Source organism: Poecilia latipinna, unplaced genomic scaffold, assembly GCF_001443285.1.
Source record: "Poecilia latipinna isolate Pla-1442-1.1 unplaced genomic scaffold, P_latipinna-1.0 Scaffold526, whole genome shotgun sequence".
Classification (NCBI taxonomy): domain Eukaryota; kingdom Metazoa; phylum Chordata; class Actinopteri; order Cyprinodontiformes; family Poeciliidae; genus Poecilia; species Poecilia latipinna.
This window is the reverse complement of record NW_015113142.1, coordinates 68299-92036: the sequence shown is the minus strand read 5'-3', so window position 1 is coordinate 92036 and position 23738 is coordinate 68299. Positions and strand designations below refer to the sequence as shown.

The 23738-nt window shown below is 40.7% G+C and overlaps 1 protein-coding gene across 1 annotated transcript in view; it reads right to left on the bottom strand.

Annotated features, from left to right (window-relative positions):
- The window catches only part of ephb6 (eph receptor B6), a 59280-nt gene that overhangs the window by 21504 nt on the left and 14038 nt on the right, over window positions 1-23738 (bottom strand). The window contains exons 2-5 of the mRNA XM_015040765.1: window positions 21388-21455; window positions 8179-8451; window positions 4259-4428; window positions 3868-4163 (exon numbers count right to left, since the gene is read on the bottom strand). Of these exons, the coding sequence (XP_014896251.1) occupies window positions 3868-4163; window positions 4259-4428; window positions 8179-8451; window positions 21388-21455 (807 nt within the window). The remainder of the gene's footprint in view (window positions 1-3867; window positions 4164-4258; window positions 4429-8178; window positions 8452-21387; window positions 21456-23738) is intronic.

Genomic DNA, 23738 nt, shown 5'->3' with positions numbered 1-23738 from the left:
TCTCTAGGATTTGTCCTTCTGATCCAATCGGGGACATTTTTCCAACGAGGGGGAAAAAAAACCCAGGAAAATAAATTGCCGCTGCTTCGGCCTGTTTAGGCAGCCAGCTGGCAGTCTTGTTTTTGGGCACATGAAATTAAACTGAAAAGCTGTGATGGAGTCTCTAGACAGGGTCCAGACTTTTCAAAAGCTAAAGGTTAAAAATGTGTAAAATGCATTAAAGTAGGGTTAGGCTTTTGAAGAGCAAACACTCTAATCTACTTCATACTGAGTTCACTTTCTTCATTGGGAAAGAGACTGCATGTTTGGGATGGAATAAAAATATACATGTGGAAAACACTTCATGTTCACTCACTTTTAAGTATGATGGAGGATCTATGATGCTGTGGGCCAGTTTCCTTGATTTTCATGAGAAACAATTATTTCTTCACGTGGTTTCATTTTTCTACACTGAATAAAAACAAATGTTACTTTTTTTTTTCCTGTGTGATATTTTTCAGGTCTTTTTGCAGCTGTGGTTAAAGTTTGAGTAAAATGTGCCAGTCTCTCGCTTTGGCGTTTCTTGTGTTGTGCATTGAGAAAATTAACATATTTCATTTACAGCTAATAATTAAACACTTTGGAACGGCTTTAAGAGTAACGCATAAATGCCTCTGGCAAATAGGCTACAGGTTTAAAACGAGGAGGTGACAAAAGGCTTGGACACTGCTATTATATTGTTATTTTAAAAAGTTTTAATTTTTATTGTTATGCCATAATTTCCATAAAAATAGCAGATTTACTTTAATAAAGATTCCAGAGTCACCACAAATATGAGTAGTTGTGCAAAAATAAAGATTTGAATTATGTCTTGATGATAAAGTTTTTTCATCCCCTCCCAAAAAACACTTTTTGTTTAATTTACAACATCTAGACAAAAAAAAAATCTTATTATTAAATCTGAATCTTAGGAACAAGATGTCTGATTGAGGAAACTCTGGGACTCGTCTCTACTGGGAACGATGGTTTGGTCTTTGCGTTTCCAGTTAACCGTCTTCCTGCTGCCTCATCATTCCCGTGGAACCAGAGAGGACAACAATGCACCAGACGCCGGCCTCCGTCGTTAGTCAGTGAGGTGATCAACAAAACACAAACTGGAACACCAAGCGACCACGGCGCGGGCAGCAACGCGTCGGGACGGCCGCAGACGGCCGCCGGAGGTCTTCGCTGCAGCGGCCGAGCTTTTTCAAGGGCCGGTTTGTCAGCAGACATCAGTCAGATGCAACGAACACAAAGCGGCAGGCGGAGCGCAGATGCAAAGGCAAAGAGCGCAAACACATTTCACAGCTGACTTGGCAGGATTGAAGATTAACCGTTAGTTAAGACTTGAGCAACTACGTCTGGTGAAATTCCTGCAAGGATGCAGTTTTTGACTCCGGTCCTTGTATTCCCAAGGCCTCCACCGAGCAAACATCAGCACCGCAGTGACATAAACTCACATGCACACAGCAACTCTCCAAATTCTCCTCCTCGTCTTTACATTTTTTTTTTTTGCCTGCTCAGTTCTTTAAGTCATTAACTTGCATCCTCCTATCTTTCAGTCTCTCCCCAGTTTTCCTCCACTCTCTCCCCCTGCGGTTTCTGTCACTTGTTCACAGACGAGTGGCCATTACATCGCCATGACCTAAATGTGTCACTTCCCTCCCACTACGGTTCTTTCCCTTTCTTCCTCTCACCCTCCCCCCTCCCCACTCTCTCTTCATATATATTCCTTCCTGTCCATCTGGACGTCTCAGTTTTTCTGCCTTACTCGTACACATCTCGAGAAGTGTAAAGTGCTCCTTAACCAGTTTTACCATTTCTGACCTTTTCTTAATCTCTTTGTCTCTTGGCTGTACAAGCATCCCTTCTTCCTTTGATCCATTAATCCCACTTTGACAGTAAATTATCTGTATTTCTGGATGAAAAACCTCCAGTGATTACTGACCGCATGGAGAGGATATTGTCTCTTCGTCTCATCCCGCCTCATCCTGCCTGCCCTCAATTCCCTCTGGTCTCCTCATCAATCACAGAGGTGCATCAGAGCGACAGCAGTATTGATCAACAGGCTCCGCAACTCAGGAAAAAACACAGAGGAAAACTGACAGGGAGGGGAAAAAAATAAAAAATTGATCCAAACAGCTGACTGACTGCGAGCGCGGATCCTTGGACACCCGAATTCAAATGAGCTCAACTCGCACAAAGACAGTTAGAAGGCAATGTCACAACACGTCAAGGCTGGATTACCCGTAAGGAGAAGGAGCACCTTGTGGGAACAGGAGGTCTTTGTCACATCTCTGCTTCCACTCTAGGCAACATTTATCACAAACACAAGACTTTCAAGACCGTTTATTCTATCAGGAAACGACGGCGTGATAAACTATTAAGCTCACAGCTACGAGAGTGAAAAAAAAAAAACAAAACTTTATCAACGTCTTGAAATTTCACACAGTTTGTTGTGCTTCAACCACAGATGCAATATTATGAGATCAATGCAAAGTAAAACACAAATGTGAAGCGAAAGAAAGGCAGAGTGGCATTTCCTCTGTTCTTAATGTGAAAAAAATAATAAATATCTTGGCAGGAAAGCTTATGAAAACAATTTTGAGTGAAATGTACATTTTCTCACATTTCAGTCCGGCAACAGAAAGTGGAATCAGCCAAAATTAGCGGAGGTCGAAGCGCTGGCAAAGACGGAAACAAGAAATCAGCCACAAAATCCAGATCCGAGCACCTTCAGGTCGGCAAAGCTTAAGAGACTGAGATGATGTCAGAATGTGGTGTGGAGGGAGCGAGGATCTTTTGGTGGAGGAATGTTCAGCTTTTTATGCTTCCGCACTTTTATAAGGCCGAGGAATTTTTACAACTGCAAATGGGCTGCTTTGATGAAAATGCCCAACGAGAAACTTGTGCTGGAAAGAATCGAGATCTTGTGAAACTATCAAATTGTGTGGATATCGCATCTGTCTTTTTATCCGCCGTGGAGACACGATTGGCTATTACTGATCTGAAAATACAAAACAATAAATAAGCCTGCACCCTGTGCTCCAAAGATGAACTGAAACATTATATGCACACTACTGTTATTGCCACTTCTTAGCTTTTAAAGCACTGTAATTGTCTCAAAGATTAAGAAATAATTGTTGACATAATTACAACTCCTAATATTTTCTGGAAAAGTTGCCTATTTGAAGAAAATATTCCAACAAAAATGCTGAAGTTGAAATATCTAGACACGACGCTGTAATGCACATTTCGCCATGAAGCTTATCGGTGTCTCTAACAATCACTATGAAATACATGTTTTTTTGCTTTATTAAAGTTTTACAGGTGTTCTTTGAAATGTGAAAAATAAGAATCGAAGATGTACGTTGCTCTTCACAATTCAGGCAATGACGACAAGAAAATAGCATGTCCCCAAACATTAATCTATAATTTTAAAAGTTCAAAGCAACTGAGACCTGGACCAACAATAGTAGGTGAGGAGTTTTTTTTTTTTGTTGTTGTTGTTACTACAACATGAGCAAGATGTAGCTTATTTAGAATAGAAGCTGTCTGCACTTTATGCACATCTTTGCCAGAAGATCCTTCATTTATAGAAAGCCGTGGACTTGCCTAGTAATATTTTACAACAAAGCGCCGTGCATTTTTTTTTATTTTTTTGCCAGGAGCGCCGACCTTCACCCAGCAGCGACTCCAATAACAAGATTCCATTAATTGCAAGCCAGTTTCACTCTGAACACAAAAGGATCTTCCAGGCTTTGCTGAGGTTCTTCAGAGAATTGCTTGTTTCCAGCCTGTGAGTTTTCCCAGCCTGTAATTAACCTCACCACAGGCCTCTGAACTCACCCAGGCAGGCAGATCCGTTGACGTTCGGCTCATATCCTTTGTCACAGACGCATCCTCCGACGGGAACCATCCACTCGCCCTCGGCGTTGCAGTGCATGCGAGGGGGCGTCCCGCCCTGCGCTCTGCTGTGGGGGACGCAGCTCCCCATCACGGGAACCAGAGCGGTCGGCTCTGCGCCAGAGGGAGTCGCCGGGTAGGACGCCAAGTGGAGGCTGGTGGCTGGACAACGCCGGTAGAAGATGGACACCCCCATGAGGGAAACGCAAGCGCCACTGTCCACAATTGCCAAGACGAACCTGAAACCAAGGTCGCACGCAGAGACGGGAATGTTAAAGACTCTTTGTTTTACAGAGGGAGCAGAAGACACAGAAAACGGCGCAGCGCTGATTACCCGCCACGTGTGAGAGGAGCGAAGCTTCGCGTTTTAACGTTAATGCGGCTGTAGCGGTTGGGTTGGTACTGGTGAGGTGAGCTAGGCTCCACTTTGGAGAAGCTCTTATCAGCAGCAATGGTGTCGATCTTCACCCAGCCCTCCCGCGACTCTTTATCGCTGCTAGTCGGCTGCAGAGGCAGAGAGGACAAAGCACATTTGATCACTGTTAGTAATGAGACACATCGACTCCTACGGAGGTACTGGTCATGTTCCTGCCAAATATAACCTCAGCTTAATGGAAGAGTGAAGCAGAGAAAGTCATTTTTGAAAGATGGCCATAAAAGATCCCGTTAGCAGTTTGCTATAGCTAGGGAAACAGCAAGCAGATGGAGCTATAAAACCCTAAGTGTGGTGAACAGCTAACAGGTTCTTCTGAGTAATTACTCAAGGCGGCTGAACACCGATGCACACCTCACTTTTAAAGCATTTATTTATAGGAAAGAACTTGGAAACTGTATTTCCCTTACGCTGCACTTTGCAGCAGTGCACTGCTTTGCGTCGCATAAAATGCAATAAAAAAGGAAACCAGGAATCATAACACACAATACATTTGTTCCAGCTGTAGCTAGATAATCAAGCACAATTTATTTTAGCATATTCATGCTTTCAACTGATATTGTATAATAATTGTGAATGCAGATTTGAGTCTGTGCAGACCTAAGCAGGGGCTTATGTGTTAGTCCTTGCTTGGACTTTCAGAGAGATGAGTCATAAATGTGTGTGATCATTTCCCTGTTAGGTTTAAAACTACAACCTACAGAAGTTCTTTCTCCAAGTGTTGTTGTCCTCAGGAAAAAGAAAATCTGAATCACTGAAACTCGAATGACCTCAGAGAAAAATGAGAAGAGAAACAGCTTCTGATTTCAGTCATTTTGGTTTGCACCAGATTCAAAGGCCTGATTTTACATCTTAAAGATTATTATTATCATCATCACGTCGTAGGAATGATGTGACGTTTAAGGTGAAAGCTGAAAGACTTTAAATATTAAAAACCGCCGCCCGTGTGTCCGGTTTAAAGAAACCACAAATCCCAGCAGATTTTTCTGCAGTAATCAGAGTGATTATGCAATCAGTCATTGTCAGACGACAATGAAAGGGCTGCCGCTTTAATGTTAACAGCGATGAATCACTAATGATGACTTTAATAATTCTGTCTGGAGGTGCTTTGCCTCAAGCAGTGACTAAAATAATACCTGTTTAAATCAGCTGTGGCCAGACTCTACTTAATCAGGAAGTCGTTTGGGCCTTGCAGTGGGCATTCGGGGATTAACAGCTTTGGGTAGCAGCACGTTACATGCACAAGAGTTTTGTAAATTTACTATTAAATTCAGTTTTGTTACTACAAAGTATAGACACTTAATACCCAGACAGATCTGGCAGTCAACAACTTGACATCCCAAACTTAAACTCACTAGTAATAATTAACGGTTTCAGATGACTAACTAGAAAAGGGAGTGCTAAGCTCGCTGTCGGTGTGGAGAGGAAACGTCGGGGGTCCCGTGACCGTGTTGCCTTTGTTGTAAAGTCAAATGGATCACAGATTTGGTAGCACCGGCACACAGATGGTCACATGCCAGGCCCCCCTCAGGGCCGGGATACAAAGCGACTCACTCACGATGGCGCTACCTCCTCCTCCCTTCGGGTCCCATCCTAGACAAGCCAAGCCGTGCAAACTAAAACATTTGCTTGCAGGCATGTGCGCAAAATTAGGACCAAATTAGGCCAATTCATCTGGGTGCTACATTTAATTAATCATCGCATGTATTTAGCAAACTTTAACCGTGTACACATTTGGAAAATCTTGTGCCCCTCTCAGTTCTGACACCACTCCACACTTTTTGGGTTTAAGCCTTTTATTTTTAATGGATGTGGAGGACGGTGACGTCTATGCAGCACCGTGCTGCTCTGCTCTGACATGCCTGCTGAAATGTAGCCATGGTTATTTCCCCTTAGGCTGAGAATCCGGAGGTTTATCTGTGAAGACATCATCGCTGTGTGAGCGCTGAGCAACGCGCGCCCTTCCACACATGCGCCTTACAAAGGTCAAGGCAGTGTGTGGTGATGGCCAGCTGATAAATGCATCGCCTGGTCATACCATCACAGCAGTCAGGATGAAGGACAAGACAAGTGCATAAAAAGAAGCCCCTCTCTCGCTTTCCTTTATTTTCTCCCCAATTTAAAAAAAAAAAAATGGGGGAGAAACAGATGCAGACTCGTAACTATCCAAGAGGAAACAACAGAGCATTCAGAGTACTTTGAATCAGCACAACTTTCAAACTCAGATGGTCATGAAATGATAAATTACACACACCGGATTTGGGAATGTCCTAGTGGTGTGTATGCTCATCATTCCACTGTTTGCAGAATAACTTTTTTTTACTTAGGAAGTATGCTAACTATCTCCTTAAGGAATTATCTGCTATAAAAAAAAATACAGCAGATTGCAAAATAATTCACACCATCATTGTACTTTCTCACTTTATGTCCAAAACCCTCAAACTTCAGTATATTCTGTTGGGATTTTATGTGACAGACCATCACAGAGAACTAACTCCATGTTGGTGTAGAGTCCATAGACACACGATCTTCAGTTTTTTTGTTTTTTTATTTTTACCATTACAGAAACTGTCTCCCTGCATCAGTGCTTTCTAGAGTCCTTTTGACCTTTTGCTGTAACAACTGAAGTCTCTCATGGTTCATCTCTGCCAGCTTTTTACATCGAGAGATTGAAGTTTTCATCAATTCACATCCAGTCACCCTGGACGGGAAGCATCTATCGAGCATTTTCCATATTTCACTTCATATTCTCAGTTTGATTTCGGTCTGGACTTTGACTGAGCCATTCAGCACTTATGTAAACCACTACATTGCCGTTTCTCACTTTACTCTTGCCACTCTTGCAAAAGACCCAGATTTGTGGATTGAACGACTTCTGTCCGCAGATTTTGCCAACTGAGGTGTGGATCTGTGCAGCTCTCTTCTGCATCTCTTCTTTCAGATGATGGATTGTATATTATTCCTTGAGATGTTTAAATCTTGGACACTTCTTCACAACTTTCTGCCTAAGCTGCTCCTTTGTCTTCAAACCTCTGATTTCTTCACAGAACAGCAAACAACTGACATTCAGATGTAATTTCACTACCGCGCCACAACTATGCACAGTTTGGCCAACACCAATTAAACCAGTAAAGATGCTGCTGTAATGTGACCAAATGTGGAAAAGTTTACTAGGCATTTTTTTTTCTTTTTTTTTTTGCAGGGCATTATGTATTTTACAATGTGAAAGAATCTGTAAAGCAAGTTCTGAAGTCCCAAAGAGGAACTGACCCAAAAGCCAAAACTATGCCGTCTCCTTTTGGTGTGTGTGAAGAGATTTTATTCTGACAAGAGGTGACGGATGTGTAAAACTACATCTGTGGTCAGACTAAACATTGTTTTTCAAAAAATCTTTGCTCTCTGTTCTCGTCTTTTTCTTGTTTCGTGACATCATCCAAATAAGACAGGAACCAGAGCTGAAAATCACCAAGAGGCGTTTAAAGATACCATCCAGCACACGGCCATTTAAAGTGGCCTTTGCCAACAATCACGGCAAATTTAAATGACACTTTTTTTTTTTTTTTTTCCTCTTGCGTTATCAACAAATAGCATTTAGACATGTGCTTCAGAAGCAGTGCAAAAACAGGCATGGATGTTTCAAAAAGAAAACAAAGCAAAAATCTGCAAACTATTTTGAAAAGGCAGGATTTAAATTGCTGACCTCTAATTGAGGTTAACATTATCTGGAACGTGGCGTTCCTTACCACTTCGACACTCGGTGTGAGAGTTTCCAGACAAACTAGAATGACAAAATAGACAAACGTTCCCGTGTTTGATCTCACCTCCGGGCTCCAGGTCTTCATTAGCTCCGCCTGCGAGTCGGCCTGCTTGTAGTAGAGGGTGAGCGTTTCCCGACAGGTGGGCGACGGCGTCCGCAGGCTGGCGCAGTCGCGCACAGAGAAGCGCAGCGTCACAAACATCCGCGGAGCCGACTGACGGAAGAGGAAAGGTGTCGCCAGCCAGCTGTCCTGCTGACGGGAATTCTGATTGACATTGCAGACCTCGAAGGTCCGTATGAGCTTCCCCCGGTCATCCAGGACGCTGACCTCGTCCCACTGAGGGAGGCAGAGACCACACAGGGAGGTGGCGAGGAGGGGAGAGAGATAAATCAGGTTAGTATCCTGCATCAGTTTTAGTTTTTGATCTGCAGGAACTATTGTGCAGGTTTGTTTTTGTTCCTTAAGGTGCAAAAACAAATATGTTCCGAATCCATAGATTAAAAAAGCATATTTATCACAATCACTCCAAAAGTAGGCCACGTCTGTGTCCACACACGCCAGCCTTTCCTCTGTCTAATTAATCATGATTATCAAACCCAGTAATTAAACCACTTGGGCCTTTCGTTTAGTGCCTGGAACATGCTTTAAGTGTTGCAGATAAAAACTAATGACCAAGAGATAACCTAATTAATTTCTGCATGTTTCCCCTCGAGGTAAATCCATGAGATAATTTCAGCTTTAAATGTTCTGGTTCTGCAGTTTTCCCTTCATGTTCCAACACAGGTGGGTTAAATATTGCTTGTTTTGCAAAAAGCACTTGATATTAATGAGATTTATTCAGCAGAGCTTTGAGATATCAGCTCAGATAATTAGTTTAATGAATTCAACACTTGCAAACCAAAGTCAGCCATAAGAAGCAGCTGATAAGCACTTACGCTACTGAAATTTAAGGTCAAGGAATAAAGAAAAAAAAATTGCAACAACAAACACATCTGCTCCAGGTGTTGTGCTGAGTTATGTTTTCTGTGCAGAGCGGAGGGAATAGATCTAAATGAGGAAACAGCAGTTAGTACAACACCGGGGTTTAGAGACGGCATGTATACTGTTGAATAATGGTGAATATGCCCGCCTGCAGTTTCTCCTATATTAAATAAAGACCTCTTCGTCATGACTTAAATAATGTTTTTAGGTAGCTGCGATGTGTAGATCTTTAAATTTATGTTGTTTTATATCTACAGGGTACGCAAAACAAAAACAAAATAAACATGCAAACTAAGTATAAAATCTGATTTATTTCATCAGAACAGTTTTATTTATTTGTTTTGTTTGTTTTCCAAACCTTTGCTTCCGAAGTTTAAAGATTTTTTTTTCCTCCCTGAAATTGAATTGATTTGTGATTTGTTTTACAGTTATTTATTATTATTTTTTTATTTAAAAAGTACACTTCAATTAAAATCTGGTTTTAGACGTGCTAATGTATCAATTTAGTGTTGCTTTGACTTTTTAAACTTGGCGCACATATATTTGTTAAATAAATGTTAAATAAATGTTAAGTAAATGTTAAATAAATGCATCACATCTGTGCTGTAAAAACATTCAAATACACTCAAATACACTAAACCCACCTGTGCAACTCGGCTGTTAAAGAATTTGTATTTTCGACGTTATTTTGTCAAACTAATTTGTTTGTTTGCCTGTTAAATATCACATTAATTTGAAAATGTCTTGAAATGTTTCACCGTGGATTTGTTCTTCTAGATAAAATAATTTGAGATTTAACCCAGGGTGTTCAGATTTTTCAGAAACGCTTCATTCCCCTCTCTGCTACTTGTGACATTTCCACAGACGTGCGCAGCATCCTTTATGTCTCTGCGTCCTTTCTCCTCCGGGTTGGTCGAGCAGAAGATAAAAGCTTTGTTACAGTGATGTCATCCGGTGGGTTTGTGTTTTTCAACTGGGCAACCTCAACGTTGATGTCTCAAGCTGTCCATAAATGTTTTATGGTTCTCTGACATTATGGAAATTGTTCCCTTAGGAAACAGTAATTAGACCCACAGCATGACTCATGCTGTGGGTTTCAGGTCTTTCAGCCGAGGAGATGTTTTAGTGCAACAGGACGAAACGGTTTGAAAGTAACCAAATATTTAATTATCAAAAAAGGCACTTTGAGTAGAATTTGCAGTTTTGCGGATTTAGTCGTCGTAACTGTATTACTGTATGCATTATGTTAAATGCAGTCACATCCAACACAAGTGTAGCAAAGCTACAAAAATTGGAGCTCGTATAAATAAAATTATATCTAAAGCTAAATTAAATTTTGATATTGCTACAGCCCATCAAAGCTCCTCAAATGGGTTTTAACCTTTTATATATATATTTTTTTTTTTGGCCAAGGCAGAGATAAGGCCAGGCCAAAAGCACAAGTCACAGCTGCATTCAAATCTAAAATAACTAATAAATTAAAGCATGGAAAAACCTTACAGAAAGTTGTGATTTACAGAATAAACCAGCTTCATTGAATTACACTCAAAACAAGCTGTCTGTTTTTTTATTTATTTTTATTTTTTCTTACTGAAGCAGCGATTTAACTCGACTTAGATGGCGGCTTGTTATCTCGCAGTTGCAAAACATCATGTGACGCGTCGGCCCGGGCCAAATTGAGTTTGTGTGAGTTCAGTCGTTCACGTGAACGGTGGAGCCAACTTGTGCTTAGAAGAATCTACTTTCGTTCACATGTGTTCCGCTTTTAGTAAATTATTTCCACATTCTGGGCACAGAATAACAAATAAACAGAAATGCTGAATGACTTACTGAATGACTTACTGAATGACTTACTTCCACCAGTCGTTTGACTGGTGGAAGTAGCTGTGTTTGTATTCGACGAGTACTTCTTGATACTAAATAATAATGAACATCTTTTCACATGTATTTAATTTAACAGTGTGCAGATAAAAGCTGCTGTGATTTGGTTGATAAAATGATACTTAAACTGTTATTTTGAAGGATTTATTTACGTTCTGCTTTCTTGTCCTGATCCACGTGTGTATTACAGGTTTTTTTTATTTCTGTTGATGTTTTAAGCATTTATTTGTTGTTTACTCATGTTCGTTGGGTCTCGCCATATTTCAGTTCTTCAGTTCTTATTTGTGCATTTAAATTTGGTTCTCACAGACCACTGTAGTTTTGTTTTTCTTTTAAATGTAGTTTATTTGAGTCTTAGTTCAGCCCCTCTGTGCTAATTAGTCGCTCTCCTTCAGTTTCCCTGCTTGCATTTTGCTACACTTGTTGCTCATCACCTCTTGATTAGTTAAGAGTTTCTTCTTGTTATCATTGATCCTCCATAATAACTATTATTAATCAGTGTGCCAACTTGTTATTTCAGAATTATAGTAGAAAGAAAAAGTGTTTTCTTCCCCACCATCATGAATATAAATATCCAGTTTTGCTTTGAAGGGTTTCAAAGTAAAACTGGACACTTTGGGCAGATGATGATAAAATGTCCCTTTTAGCATCAAACAGCACTGGTTGCTTAAAACAACAGATGGAAATGTGAAAAATCCATTATAATAAGCTCCCATCAATCTTATCATAAAGCACGATAGAGGATCTGTCATGCTGTGGGCCTGTCATATTTTTTTCAAAGTGCAAAGCGAACTTGTTAAAGTGCACAGCATCACACATTCTTTGAAATACCGGGACATTTTAAGTCTCTGCCAGAAATCCTAAAGCTGGTCGTCATTTGCTCTTTCAGCAGGATAACGATCCAGAATGTGGATTAACACAGAAGTAGACAATCAGAAACAAATCTGTACTTTTCATGGCCAGCTCAGCCTTCAGACATAAACCCTGCAGAGAGTGCTTGAGGCGACTGAGGAGAAGAGAGAACAAGAGACGACCTGAATGATCTAGAGAGATTGTGCGAAGAGATCAAAGATTTCTCTCTCTTTATGCTCCAACCGTGTGAAATCTTTAGTTTGCAAACTGAGAGGAACGCTTACAATCGTAGCTGGCGTTACAGCTGCATGCGAACGCACAAACAAAATAAAATTGAGTCCAGTTATAAAAACTAGCCTTGATAATAACTGGGAAACACTTTTCACAGAACCAAAAAAAAAAATAAAAAATCTCTGCGAATCCCAGACAAGAGCAATAAAATGACCAAACGTGATGCCGCCTGTGTGTGTGTGTGTGTGTGTGTGTGTGTTCTTTTTAACCCCATTCTCTTTTCTTTTCACATCCCAGCTTTTCTTTTGCATTCTCCTGCTGAAAACTGTGGCTGTGGTGTTATGTTGCTGATTTGAAATATCAAGCTGACATTTTGACAGCTGCACAGCTGAGAAGCATGACTCCCTTTTACTTACACACACACACACACACACACGCACACACACACACACACACACACACACACACATCCATAGGGCTCTCATGTTGCCACTCCCTCACATGTTCACCAGCTGTGGCCCACATACCTTAAGAAACGAGGTGACAACATAAGCAGAAACATGTGTCATTAACTTTTGGCTTTGAATCTGTCTGTGCAGCCGTGTGAGGTGAATCCTGCTGTCCTTTATGCTCTAGGGAAAACTTTTAAAAACAATAACCATTTTAAATATCAATCCATTTACACAATATTAGAATTTTTTTGTGTGGATAAATAATGATCCCAAAGCATCTCCATAGCCTTCCATCTCATTTATTTTCAATTTGCCTAATATTTCAGTGACTCAAAGGGACGATGCCAAAAAGTAATGAAATAAAGTCGCCATATCCCAAAAAATGTTTCTTTTTATATTAACGAATAACAACAGCGGAGATAACGCAAGCGATTTTCAAAATGAATCCTCCCTCAGTATAAAGGACGGAGCAGCAAGGACGCCTATGAAAAGACGTGTTGATGCTGAATTTATTTGAAAAGAGAGATTCTCCTCACGCCCACCGGAATCAGAGACAAAATTCAATGTCGACACAACGAACTACTGAGAATCGGGCACATTTTACAACACATTTTGATCAATTTGCTACAATTACATGATACCGATAAATAGTATGGAAATAATTTTCCGCTTCAGCAGCCTTGTTCTGATCCTTCTGCATTGCCTGGAGTTGTGCACCTGTGACAGGTGAAGAAATAATCCGGTTTTATTTTCCTTCAGCACAGTACAAACTTAGATTTAAGTGAACTCGGAAAGGAACTCGGTTCGACTTTGTAAAATGCAAATGTGCAAGCGGGTTTTAGGTTTACCAGCTGCAGAGCTCGCTCCCTTCAGGGATGAAAAGACTCTGATTCTAGGTTCGCCTGGCCCCCGAAGGGACAAGCTGGACCTTTTCTGGCTTAATTCAAAAGAATTATGTATTAGGCCCTGATCGTCATTATTCCCCCGTACAACAGAGGACAGAAGACAAAAGGTCCAACCAGCCAACAGGGGCGCATTTCATGTGTGATTCATGGTTTTGTACGTGCTACTCCATCTTGGCGCGCTTAGGTCTGTTTCACTGTGGTTCTGACAGTTAGCGGGGAGGAAAATCTTCATAGCATCACACATCAGAGAGTGATTTGGTATTTGGACCAGCTGGAATAATGATATGATCAGTGAGCACATAAAAAGCGTCTGAGGCGCTGTCGGTCTAATGGAGTGAAAGGACAGAAATGTCTTTCCAAGGCTCTGACTCACTCCTTCAGACCAGGCAACGAGGGGAAATTGGAACCAGGAAACAACGGAGAGTGAACGGTCGGGTGGACGGATGCAGATGAGGAGAGTGGAGAAAAAAAATAAAAAATTGCGAGCTGAAAATTGAGCAGCGGTGTGAAGTTTTATGGGTTTGCGTTTAAAAGCCATTGTGCAGTAAAACATTGATAGGCTTTGTATTTGGGCTGTGAGAAAGTGTTTTCTCCTCCACAGATTTATTGTGCTTCAGCTTTACTGCCACACTTAAATGTCGCAGATCACGGAGCTCATTTTAAAATCAGATAAAACCTGAGTAGTTCTCGAATAATGATTTGATTTGTGAGTGTAAAAATCACATCTGAACCAATTTGTCTCAAACCTGACTCTAAAACTAATAGCTGGTTGAGCCAATCCTCACTAGCGGTCAGATCATTGTCTTGCTGTTCAACACAACTGTGAATAAAAAGGCAATATGATGTACTTTCCAGGCAAACAATGTCATTTTATAGCACAATTAAGTATCCTACCTTCATACGGAATAAAAATCCTATATTTACCAAACATGACTTTAAAGAAATTTGACTTTATCACCTTGAAGTTGCACCTTAAGAAGCTCCTGCTCTTCGGTAAAGCAATGCCTTCCCATTATGCCGCTTACAACCGTTCTTAAGTGTGTTGGACTGAGAGGTAGTTTGTAAAAGTTCAGCAGTTTTTTTTTTCCAGACATGCACTAGTTTTTATACCAGCAGGTTTTGTCCACAGCTTCCTGTAACTCCTGAGGATCGTTGAGATGTTTAATTTTGGTTTTGCAGCTCTGCTAAACAAACTGTTTCTGCCCCGGCCTCTTTGTTCCCGGTAAACTCCTGCTCAACTGAGACATGTGAAACTGGCAATGCTTAAGATGATGCTCAGGATTCCTTTGTGACATCCTGGATGAGTTGTTTGCTGGCGACTGGGAATGCTCAGCTCTGTTCAGTGTTTCCTCTGTTTGTGGGTCACGGCTTTCCCTGTGGTCTGCCGACGTCTCTGAGCCTCGAGAAGGAGTTAGTAAAACTTTTCACAGTGATAGATGTCAGTGACTTCCTCGTTTCTTTAGATTAGAGGGTGAGTGCTGCTTTTTGTTTAGTGACTTCTTGACTCTACAGATCGCGTAGGAATGTTGTTAATCGAAATTAATTTATTATTTAACAACTGGATCTGTTTTATCACACAGGATCTCATTTGACCAGGTTGGTTTCCCCACATCATTACAGATCCTCTGCCACATTTACATTTATTTATTTATCTTGTAAAAAATGAATCATTTAAAAATTCCATTTTGCTTCATCAGCAAAAATGATCAGAAAACAAATTAACTGAATATTCTTAACAGGTATGCAGAGCAGAGTCTGCATGATTGCGTGCAAAAACACAGTTTTCTGTTTTTTGTGACTTTAAACCCCTTCCTCATCCATTACTCCTCACCCTTCCAGCCCTTTTTTCTCTTTTGCCTTAAAAAAAAGGGATAAAATGGGACAAATTGGGGAGGAGGGGTGGATGAGTCGTTGGAAAAGTTACAGACAAAAAGAGGAACACTCATCTTTGTGATTTAATTTGAAGTGAAATGTCAGAGGGCCGTGCAAGCTCTCCAGTGACAGAGGACAGGGAGGGGCAGGGCCTCTGACACGACACACACACACACACTCACACACACGGGATTGTACACACAAGTGAAGATGCAGCACATTTACTACATTTATTTATGCAAAACTAAAATGCACACTGAGCAGAGAGTGGAAATAACTAGCGCAAAAGAAGGCAACTAAATGAGAAAAGTTTCCACTGATTTGGGGTTGAAAGAGAAAAGAAGAGGATCAAGATGATTGTGGGAGGACAGATGAAATGAGTGTGTGAAGAGCAATGGAGGAAAGAGTTGCACACATGGGGAGAAAGTCAGTAGTAAGAGTGCAGAAAGATGGAGAAGGAATGACTGCAGTAACTGATATCCATGGACCCTAAAGCGAAAGAAAAGCTGGGATGTGAAGAGAAAGGAGAGAACGGGGTTAAAAAGAACACACACGCGCACACACACACACACACACACACACACACACACACACACACACACCATCTCTCCTCCCCGGCTCCTCTCATGGTCTGTCTTTCTACTTTTCTCAGCTCGATGCCCTCAGGTCAAATAACCATATCTTCATCTCAGCAGCACTTGTCATCCAGGGACCGCGGAAGAAAGGAAAAAAAAAAGGAAAACTCAAGCTCATCCCCGGACTTACTTCCTCTCTCTTCCACACACACACGCACACACACTGTCCCTCCTATTAGCAGCTGCCATCACGGTTCACAACTTTCTAACACACACGAGGCCCTTTTTAATCAAACATCATGTTCAATTATGTCCCGTCGCTGGAAGACAGAACGGGACGCCGCCGCCGCCAGAAGGTAGAGTTAGTGCAGAAGGAGATGAGAGGCTGACGTTGGTGCGTCTGCCTGCCAGATGTTGGTTAAAATTTAAATCTGCTCTGCTTTACAATCAAACCTTTCCAATCACTTTCAGCGACTTCCCAGTGTGGTTTGATGCTCTTAATATAATATAAAATCTGAACATCTCTACACGGAGTCGTTCTGCACCGGCGGTCTGCTTTCAGGTCTCTTTAAAATGGAAATCTCACTCACAAGCGTCAAAGCATCAGAACAATGTATAAGTCTAATTATGAGCCATATTAGAACTGAGCCATAATCACTCACAGATGAATGAATTTAACTGACCCAGGAGTTGACCCTCGCACAGTCACGCAAGCACACACATAGCGAGCAGAAACCACCCCCCAAACTCACACACACACACACACACACACCCTCAAGGTGGCCTAAATACATTATAAGGCCTCGCAAGAGTATTTGTAATAAGAACAATAACTTCTACTTTACCAGATAAAAAAAACCTCATTGAGATCTACAGTCTCTTTTACAAAAGAGGCCCAACAAAACAGCATCACCATTCAAAACAGAGGCTAAACAGATTCATTTAGCCTCAAAAGCGTCAGAGCACAAACTAATAAAATCAGCTAGTAAAAAACATGACAGTCAAAAGTGGTTCAAGTTTTTTTTTTTTTTTTTTTTTATGTTTCCTGTTACATCTTGTTGTAAACACAGACCTCAGTGTATTTTATTGGGTGTGTTGTATGTGACAGATCGACACAAAGGCGTCTATAGCCGTTGAGTGAAAAACAATATGCGGTAGCAGAGCTGCAGGAAGTGAGAAAAGCATGTACCGTGTGATGATGAAATAGTAAATGTTGTGATAATGTGACCTAACATGTAAACAAGTCATTAAAGCATCAACGTCTTCCCGCTTTAAGCTCACATCAAGCTCAGCGTACTGAGAGAAAAGCAAATTGTATTTAATGTTTTGATCTCTAGACCAGGATTTATTGAGAAAGTTGGTCCTGGTCAGCGTCTCACTGCGAAAACACAAAACCTTACCAAGTCATTTTGGTCTAATTTCTGGTTAAATTATCTTAGCACACTTAAGATAAGACAAAACTAACTCACAGGTAACTTTTTAAGAGCTTGTTTTGAGTCAGTACTTCATTAATTTTGATGAAAATGTACTAGTTCCATTGGTAGGTTATTTCACTTGTAACAATACATTTTTTTCTCGTGGTATGAGTAAAATTATCTGCTAATGGAACGGATGCATTGCCATCAAAATTAAGGAATTATTGATTTAAAACAAGCCCTTATATCTTGCGAAGTTTTGTCATATTTCAAATGTGCTAACATTTTAACTAGAAATTCGACTAAAATTACTTGCTAAGATTTTGTGTTTTTGCAGTGCTGCTGTATTCACATTGAACAACTTCTGGATAAATTGTTGCCACGTCTTTCTTAGATTTTGTTTTTTATATTGTTTATTTCCTTTTAACTCTTCTTCCAGTTTCTTTTTAAAGTCTTTTTGGCTGTGAACACAACCGTTTGACCTCAGTCACGTGAAATAAGTCTAGATTTTGCTGTAATTGTTTTTTTTTTTTCTTGGGATTTGGTCTTGGCAACATCGACTGCTGCTAAAAGCTTGTTCACGGTTCAGGTAATCGGTTCTCCTAGATTTGGTTCTAAAAGTTAAAACATGTTTGGCTGACATCAGCTGGAGTTAAGTCAGACATTTACAGAATCAAATCTTAACCCTTCACACAACTGTGGCAAACATCTAGTTCAGACTGGTGAAGATTTGTCTTAACCGGGGAAAAAAGTGGGGAAAAATGTTATGTTTTCACTTTGTATATTACAGCGTTGGCCACTAACAGAGTGACAATAGTGTTTAGAGAGAGCAATGAGGAGTCATTAAGAGGAAGGAGATGCTGGTATTGGCACAGTTTTTACTCATTTTAAATTACATTTCTGCTAGTATCTGTTCATTTCTGCTGTTTCACTGTTTTGATTGTCAATCTAATGCACAAATACACCTGTACATTTTGAACATGTTTAACTAACCTACTTGGACCAAATTAGCTATTCTTAATAACTGCACTGTACTAATGTTAAAATGTGTTGCTATTCTTTCTGTGATTGCTTTGCTTGCCTTTCACTTCACTGCTGTTGCACTTGAAATGTCCCTATTGTGGGACAACATTTCTATTCTAGAGGTGCAACAAGATGGCATAGATCAAAAACATATATTAGCGGCCTAGTCAAAGGACAGAAATCCAATCCAGAATTCTCGGCAGAAACTGACTACTGGTGTTGGCAGAAGTTCTCCACCCAGTGTGACTGAGTTTTAGTCATCTCATTGTGAACAATGGGCAGAAGCGCAAAGTGTCCACATGTGCAAATCTGGTGAAACTCGCCATAAAAGAGTTGCACCTGTAACTCCAGCGAGAGGAGCTTCTCCTCCAACATGTTGACTCAGTGGTGTTGAATATAAGCACACCGAGTTCAAACATCATCATTGCTTTACTGTGAGTAATTCTGTCGTGGATTACCATAAACAATAGAGGAAAAACACGAGAAAAAGGCATTTAAGTCTCCTGAGAAATGAGAGGTGGGGCCTGTTATGGCTGCTTCTCGTAAAGTCAGCTGTCAGCTACTATAAAAGATAATAATCCTGTCTCCAACCCGTAACTATATATTAGACGTGCCTTTGCAAGCCCTCTGTAAATCTGAAGTTATTAGTTGAAAAAGTGACCATGCGAAAGCTGGATTTGAATATCCTGGGAAGGATCCCAAGGCTCTTCTGCCAGTGCCCTAATAAAGGAAGCGACACGCTGCACAACAGCCTGAAAATTGTTTTTTATTGAACAACTGTTTTGCAACACAGTTATTTGTTAGTGGCCCTTTTGACATGTCCTGCTGCGCACCAGAACCGACACCGAGACACAGAGACGTCGAATGCAGCGAGAGAGAGAGAGAGAAAGAGGGAGAGAGAGACGGAGAGAGAGAAACCAGGATGTTTGTGGAAGTCAGCTGTACTTTTTAGTTGCTGTAATCGTGGAAAACGTGTGGAGCAAACTGTGCTAATTCAGCTGCGCGTTTAGGTTTATGTGCATGTGTGAGAGCGTGAGGCTCGTTTCAGCGACGCTGTCTGCTTTGAACACAAATTAACACCTCGTTTATGTGTGAAAGTGACCGTGAGTGTCTGATTTTAAAGAAATGAATCCAGTCAGAGTGTTAGGTCCTGTATATCCTGCGGCGTTTGAACTGAATCAATCCTTTCACCTTTCAGAGTGAGATTTAAGACCTGCTGATCCACAGAAAAATATCTGTTGTTCCCTGAAAATAGATTTATTTTCTTTCGCTCTCTGACGCCGTTATTTCCTTGATTTATTTGGTTGGTTTTGGTTTTGAAAAAGCCTCTTGTGTCTGCAATTGTAAAACTAACGCCAGCAGTCAACCAGGTTCATACGTTGAACTCTTTCTCTCCCCTTGTTCCCAGAAATGCACGCTGACAAAAAAAAAGTAAATCTATTGCCTGAATTAAAGGAAGACCTCGATCCTTTGAGTAACAATATAAAGTTATTCATGGAGAGGCTCAAATTGCATCTTTCTTTGGCCGTTTCTGATTTCTGTAAAGCTCCAACCTCTCAGTTTTTTTCTTACTTATAAAAATCAGCTCTAGCTTCATAAGCAGAGGTAGCAATGAATCTGAAAAAGATTTTGTCCCTTGTCAGCAAGTGTGTTTCTTTGAAACTTTTAAAAACCTGTCCTTTTCACTCATCACAAAATAAAAGAAGTCAACCAGGATTTCAAGATAACAAGACTTTGATACAAAGTAAAAAAAAAAAAAATTACATTTTTTTTATATTTCTAGTAGAAAATCTTGTGACGATGATAAAAATGAAAAATGTCTATTTTCTTCTTTCCTCTGTTTCTCTTTTTGGCCTTTAGGATTATGGGTAATTTCATTTCTGTCTGGTGTGAGCATCTGCTGTCATGATTAGGGCTAAATGTAATATTAGCATGTGCAATGCAAGCTTATAACACTCAGAATACATTAGCCATTAACTGAGCTTACTGCTCTGTTTGATAATCAGTTGGAATGTATGTGATTAATTGAAAATATTGGCATTATATCAATAAACCGAGTTGAACCGAATTGAACTATTGCACTCCAAACAGTTCTTTGCGGTACGGATGTTGCAAACAGTGACATGCAGTTGTGATTTCTACATTAGTGTGCTAAATCATTTTATTTGTTTAGACGCAATACAAACAATCAAGCAACATTATCACACAGATTGGTAATCGTAATAAATCTGTCAAAAGGCTTAATTTGCATCCCACCCCTCCAAGTTGACCAAGCATTAAGCAAAAGCAGACATTTTAAATTGGTAACCGTTGATTCAGAGCCGTAGAGGAACTTCATGCCCAAATTCACAAAGTCACTGCATTCACTAAACATGTGCAAACCAGCATCTGTCCAGTCGTCAAAGAAAGAGCGGCCTGGTCTTACCATGGCCTGAAATGCTCGTTTATGTCACTCACTGCGATCACCTCTGGCTGCTGCGTCTGTGTCTGAAGAGAAGAAAACTACGACCTGATGCAAACATGAATAATGTAGATTTATTCTGGACCAGGGTTATTCTCGTATCAGCCAAAGTTTGAGTAATTTAACGCATCCAAACAAACAAACTTTTCATTGTAACTTGATTTTTATCTAACATGATTGATCCATCAGAAAAAAATAAAATAAAGATTTGATGATATGAAGCTCATATAAGTAAGACAGGATGGAAGCAGCAGCAGCAGCCAACTCAGTCTCAGTTTTTCTGAGAATGTCATTGTAAGGGCTGAAAAGTGTTGCAGAAAATCCTTATTCTTTCAGATCAACAGTGTAATGAGTGCAATTTATAGAAATACAGACACAACTCCTCAGTTTCCAGAAACAAAAAAAAATACAGAACATAAACACACTGTGTGTTGGCTACAGTGTTATGGGGGCAGCTGAGATAAAATCGCAGTCAGAACATCAACAGCACGTACTGGGAGTTGAGTGGGGTTAAGTCAGGAACTTTGATCATTTTAATAAGCTAAATTATAATTTTAGACCTGTGTGTGTAGAGTTAATCCCAAAAACACCTGGAAGCCACATTTGCAGGAGATCAATACTTACCCCGGATAGTTTTGGATGGGTGGTCCAGCCCAGCTCTGAGGTAGTCTCTGTTGTGTCCAGCAGCATCACTGGAAGGAGGAACAAGCAGAAACATAGACAAGTTTTGAGAAAAAAAAACAACAACAAAAAAAACACATCTGCAGCGTTCTGTTTAAAATAATTGCTTGAATCTTGATAGCTTCACGGAGGAACAGCTTGAGCACCGAAGTAAGACAAGCACCCGTGAACCAGAATCAATATTTGAAGATTTGAGAACAGCCAACCCTTTGGGACCCTGGGATCCCATCAAGATCTGAAACTCGGTTCAGTACATTAGGTATTCATTTTCAAGAATCATTTTAGATTAAGAGTTTTTGTTTGATATCCCGCAAAGTTGGAAGTCGCAGCACAGTTTGTGTAGCTGCACCACATTTCTTTTTGATTTTTTTTTTCCTTTCCTTCTCTGCGAAGTGAAATCAGGGCAATCTCCAACTGCGTGCATCTGTCAAACCCCATAGCCGATTCTGAGTGATGAAGCATTTTGGCACAGACTTCTGGGATTTAGTAAATTAAAACTGATTGACCTGCAGGGGCACCGTGATTATAAACCAAATTTCCAAGATTAAAAATCCAATGAGAGCTACTGTTACATGTTTATAGAAACCTGCAGGTTTTACCCTTTACATTTCCTCCATTGGATCAACATGCCTACTGCTCAACTTTTGCTGCATGTCTTATCAGAAATGCTTTCATTCCCTCAGATGATCTGGAGAGAGAGAAAAAAGGGGAAGAGGTTTTTTTTTTTTTTTTTTTGCGCTTGAGGGTGTTTTCCCATAAATTTGCTTTTGGGGGTTTAAGTGCTTTAAAAAGCAAACTGGCAAAGAAATTACGCACACTCCCTCACACACTCACTGACTGGCTCACTCTCACAGAGTGACTTTAATGCTGAGTGCTGCATGCTGACACATGGCAGCTTCCCACACAGATTCGAAGCCCTTGAATTTTCCATTAGTATTCAGAAACTGTGGCGGTTGCTCTTCATTCAGCTTGGCACAGCCTGCATCGGGGGAACTGAATGCACGCCAAAGTTTGCCGTTGACGCAGAGGTGGCGAACGCATCAGACTTCAGGCCTGCACGCTCGGAGCTAATGGAGGAAAAAACACAGAGCGCACTAATCACCCAAAGGGCTCCAGACACATATTCACAGACGAGGCACCGTGGGAGAGAGGAACCATCGTCCGCTCTTTACAGATGAATAATTCCTCTCATTGTTGTTATGTTTTTGTGCTTTCATTTCCATTTAATGTCATCCCGTTGCCTACTGGAGAAACTAACGGCTCTCTTTTGCTCTCCCTGACAGCCAAACAAAGATGGAGTAATGGTATCTTCTGAATCCGTTTGCACACCGGGAATTTAAAAAGTATGCCAACCCCCACAAACACAACAGTGACCCACAGAGAACGACAGATACATCTTTAGTCCCGGAAATGCAGAGAGACGTGCACAAAAATCTGCTGCCTGTCTCAATAAATCAGACAACCAAAAGAACACGGTTATCTCCTGTAGCCCCTGACACACATCTCTGTTCTCCGGCTGTTCTGAAAACTGATTTTTTTTTTTCTCCCCCCTTCTCTGTTTTGTAGGATTAAACTCGCAGATGGAGAACCCACAAATCTGTCCGGCAAGCCTTCATTCCTCAGTGGGTCTGTCTGATTTCACCCACCGGCTTGTCTTCATGTCAATCTCATTAAAGTCACAGATTTTCCATGGACGTCCTCCAGGATTTGAGGTGATACAAGCTGCATCAGCTGCTGGAATACAAATGGACTGTGACGTGTTTTTAGGTTCGTGCAGCACAAATAGCCAAGTTGTCAAGGGGAGCGGAAGACAGCAAGCCCACAATTTTACAAATACCTTTAAACAATTTTTGTTTTTATTATTTTGATTACACTGGGTGGGTGTGTGTGTGTGTGTGCGTGTGTGTGGTTACATCCCAGTTCTACTATTCCAAATTTTCTCTCATGACAACACCAAACGTTTGTAATTTGTGCAAAGTGGAGCGCAACTGTGGAGCAGAAGGGAAAGTGGTTTGCAAACACAAATCTTAAAAACGTGACATGCATTGCCATTTAACCCCCTTTATTATGATACTCCTAAATAATATCCAGTGCAACCAACTACCTGTAAATTAAATGTGGAGAAGCTGCAGAAATCCCCAGCTGATCTTTTGCTGGGGCAACAATTAGATGCACTCTATATAAATCTTTTATGGAGAAGTCGGCAAAGTGAGTTTAGACGAAGACTGAAGTTTGATAGATGGAGACCAAACAAAGTTATGGTCTGGTGAGACCAACTTTTAGTCTCCATCAAC